The sequence below is a fragment of the Cebus imitator genome, unplaced genomic scaffold (assembly GCF_001604975.1).
Source record: "Cebus imitator isolate Cc_AM_T3 unplaced genomic scaffold, Cebus_imitator-1.0 Scaffold240, whole genome shotgun sequence".
Lineage (NCBI taxonomy): Eukaryota > Metazoa > Chordata > Mammalia > Primates > Cebidae > Cebus > Cebus imitator.
Window position 1 is genome coordinate 217769 of NW_016107555.1, and position 4181 is coordinate 221949.

The following is a 4181-nucleotide window of genomic DNA, read 5'->3' on the forward strand; positions in this document are numbered from 1 at the left end:
AAGGTTAAGGAACGTGCCTAAAGCCATCTACCACCTGGCAAGAGGTAGAGCTGGGACTCAAACCCAAGCCATGAGCTTCCTTGGACTTACAATGTGCCAGCCATCCCACCAGCCACTCGCTACACTTGATTTAGGCTCGTTTAGCCTCAGAACAACCCATGATAAAAGGGGGGAAGAGAAACGTTAAGCAGTGTGCTTCAGGTCACACAGCTAGCAAGGGGCAAAGGCCAAATCCACTCCCAGGCCTAGGACTACAGAGCTGCCCATAACCACCGCTGTCACCAGCCTTAAAAGCCCCTATCCCTTCAACAGCGTCTGAACTGAGAACATGTGACCATTCTAACTGTCTAAGATGGTGGGGATTTAGGCGTCCTCACCCCTGCTAGACTGTGACCCGTTAAGGCAGGGGCTGAATTTTCCACGCATCAGTTGCCCTCCTGGTGCTAGTGCTATGCCTCTTGGTGGTGTCCAGCGAAGCCCTGTTAAATTCATGGGCTTGGCTGTAATGAGCCAGGAGGCTCCTCTTTCAGCCTGGGGTGTTGGCTCGGATGTCTTTAAAGGGCTCCCCATCCTAGTACAGTCACTCTCCAGTATCCTGTAGTTTCTCCGGCTCAAGCCCATGTGACCACAGCCTTCTCTTCACAGGCCTACCCCTACCACCACTCCCACCCACTCCTTTGGCAGTCATGCCCTGCACCTGAGGCTCACCTGCTCACTCATGAGGGGGGCAGCCAGGCATCCTGCTCACCAGTCATCTGGCCAAGGCAGCCACTTAGAAACAATATGCAATTGGCCAGGCCCAGTGGCTCATGCCTGTAATCTCAACACTTTGTGAAGCTGAGGTCAGGAGTTCGAGACCAGCCTGGCCAACATGGTGAAATACCATCTCTACTACAAATACAAAAATTAGCTGAGTGTGGTGGTGCACACCTGTAGTCCCAGCTACTCGGGAGGCTGAGGCAGAAATGCTTGAACTAAGGAAGCAGAGGTTGTACTGAGCTGAGAGTGTTCCACTGCACTCCAGCCTGGGTGACAGAGCAAGATTCTGTCTCAAAAAAAAAAAACTCTAGTAACTGTTAGAACCTGGGTGAAAAAAGACAACATGTGTAAACTGGCTATTCATCATCCTGAAGAAGTAAATAAAAGCCCAGCCTTCCACAGGTAGATTTAAACCAAGACTTTCTTTATTCAGGAGAGGTGTGGGAACAACACTGGATCTGGAGTCAGAAGACCTGGGCGGGGCTGTCCCTGGAGCTCCTGGAGCAGGATGGCTTTACACAGTTACTCAACTCTTGAAACTGCCATTTCCTCCTCCATACAGGTAGAGGTGGCCTTCCTGATCATCAACCTCAGAGGGAAGCTGGGCAAACCAAGTGAGATGAGACAGGTATAAGCTCTTTGCAGACCAGGGGGGGAGCCCAAGGTCCCCAGAATACTCAGCAGAGCTGATTCAGAGACCTGATGCAGGCCATCTGTCTCCCATTACTTACATTATATTTGCCCTGCTTTCCCCACCTCCAGAGTCGATGGGGCCAGGACAGCCACACAGCCAAAGTCAAAGGGGCAGGGCTCTCCGCAAAGACGTTGTCTCTCTGGAAAAGTCAAAACTGACCTTGAGGTCAGGAAAGGCCCTCGACCAGGCCAGAAGATGAGACTCAGGGTCAAGGAGTTCCATTGACCCAGGGCTTGCTGTATGCCCAGCCTTCCGGGAGATGTCAATGTCTACGGGAAAGTAACTTGCTTCTCTTGGACTTAGCTTGAGCCCAAGGTCAACCTGTGATGCCCAACTCCTAAACGTGAGGCACCCACCACCAAAACAGCAGCTCTCACTCCTGGTAGTCCATCAAGCACGGTAGGACCGGTCGAAGGCCATAGTGCCCGTGTGCAGTGGCTGAAAACCTAGACTCCTTGTCCTCACTTAGCTCATGCACAAATGCCAGCCTGTATCTGCTTCCGATTCTGCCGAAGGGAACTGCAGAGTAACCTTGAGGTTGCCCTCCCCACCTCCTATGGGAAATGAGCTTGTTCATGATCTCCAGCCTCCAGCTTCCGCTGGGGGCTTGGATCTATCCATTCAGTACCTGGTGGAGGAAGCCGGGGGGTGCACTAGAAGGACAACCCTTTGCCCCTATTGTGTAAGATGCTTTCAGGCCCAACAGACCACTGATTCCCTTTTCTCGATAGTAAGCTGTTAGTGGCACACAGTATTATCTGTTCTTCGTTTCAACACCTGCCCTCCCCCTAAACTGAAGCAGTGCCCTGAAGACCGTAGCTCTGCAGCCTCCTCCCACAGAGGCACCCACCGAGGGGTTCGCCCGGCCCTGGGCACCTCCCCTTCACCTCTGGGGGCTTTGGTTAGCGCAGCACAACCGCCGAGGTAACGATCCTGAATGCTAGAGGAGGCTAAGCAGGACCACGGGGCTGAGACTCCGAGATGCTCGGGCGAGGCCTGGGGCGGGGCAGCCCGCGGGCGCCGGTCGCCGGGCTCTGCAGCTGTGCACAGACATCCGCCCGCCCAGTCCCTGCCCAGCTTTCTCGCCCAAACGGCCGGTGGCGCAGCCGCCGCCCTCGAAAAGCTGCCAGGAGGAGCCGGCGGGAGGCGGGAGGGGACCACCCTGCTTGTGCTGCATCGCGAGGCGCATCCCGGCCGCTGGCGGGCGGGGTTCGGGGCGGCGGCGCGGGAGGCCGTGCAGGGAATTGGGGACGGCCTCGGCGGGTGGGGACCGCAGGGCCGAGCGGGGTAGGCCGGGTGGCCTGCGTCGGCGCCGCGCGGGTCCTCTCTTACCGGCAGATCTGGATGGCGGACGGCGTCTCGACGTCTGGGCCCGACATGCTGGCGGCTGCGGCGGCGGGTGGCTGCTGGAGGGCGCAGGTGTCTGGCAGGCCCGGCGCGGAATGAATGAGCCGGGGCGGCGCCATGGAGGGGGAGGGCGGAGGCGGAGCCATGGCGCCGGCGAGGCGGGGCCTGCGCGCCGGGGGCGAATCTAACGCGGTCTCCCCGCGCAGGCCCCGCCCCCGCGCAGGCCCCGCCCCACTCCCCGTCCCCTGGGCCGCCAAGGCCGCCGCAGGCTCGCGCGGGCGTCGGGTTCTGACGGCGTGAGGGCCGCGGCGGGCGCCGCTTCCAGAAGGTTCTGCGGCGGTTGGGCCGCGCCGGCGCGGGAAAGGCCCGCGAGCCGCGGCGGCCGCGTCCGACCCGGTGACAGTCGCGAGGGAAGCGGCCCGAGTGGCGTAGGCGGGGCGGACGGGGGCCTCCCTCTCCGCGCGGCGGTAAATACTTGTGCGGGGCGTTCCCGGCCGCCCGCGCCGCCGATTCGCTGCCGCGCCCGGTGCCTGGGCGGCCGGATGAGGTCACGGCGGAAGGCCCGGCCGGGGCGCCTGGCTGTCTGGCCCGAGTCCCACCCCGCCCGCGCCCCGGTCGCCCGCATCCGCGGCTCTCTGCGATCCGCCCTAAGAGAGAATGGAAGGCCCGTTTCCTGGAAAGGAGCATTGGTGGCGGCTGCTGGGAAGCACACGGGCGCGCACACGGGTAACGGAACGGGGTTTTGCTGCAGCGGTACAAAGCGTCACGAGGTGGGGAGGAGGAAAGGCCCACGCCTGTTTACACCGCCGGATGCGGCTCTTCCCGGGAGCGCTGAGCGCCAGTCTGGGGGTGCACGTGTTGCAGCAAGGAACGCTGAAACATGCCGCGTTTTACAGCACACGATGTGCCCCGGAATGGAGTCCAGGCTACCCGGGGTAACCAAAAAAAAAAAAAAAAAATCCACCCAAAAAACATCCAAGAGAGGAGAAGCAGTCGCACCCACGTTCTGGAATGTCAGCTTTTTGCTTCCTAGCCAGTTTGACCTTTTCCGAATTTCTACAGTACACATAAATTTGTACTCACATCTTTAAATGAAAACCCACGCAACTCCAGCTCCCCAGTGCAATTTGAACAAGCCATTTGCACTCAGCTAGGTAGCTCTAAAGGAGCTGTGCCTCATCCTGGTCACCCTCGAGCTACCGGACCGTGAAGGCAGCCCACAGCATGGTCTATAACTCCCAGGAGCAGGGGCAGCCCAGGTCAGAACTCTGTGATTTCAGGACTTTTACACCACGAATTTCGTTTTCCTGTTTTGTTTTTTTGAGACGGATCCTCGCTCTGTTGCCCAGGCTGGAATGCAGTGGTGTGATCGCAGCTCACT

At 59.2% G+C, this 4181-nt stretch overlaps 1 protein-coding gene across 1 annotated transcript in view; it reads right to left on the reverse strand.

The window, feature by feature from the left end:
- Nucleotides 1–3273, reverse strand: part of ACOT7 (acyl-CoA thioesterase 7) — a 123937-nt gene extending 120664 nt beyond the window's left edge. The window contains exon 1 of the mRNA XM_017498283.2: nucleotides 2786–3273. Coding sequence (XP_017353772.1) covers nucleotides 2786–2946 — 161 coding nt within the window. The 5' untranslated portion in view covers nucleotides 2947–3273. The remainder of the gene's footprint in view (nucleotides 1–2785) is intronic.
- Between the last annotated feature and the right edge of the window lie 908 nt (nucleotides 3274–4181).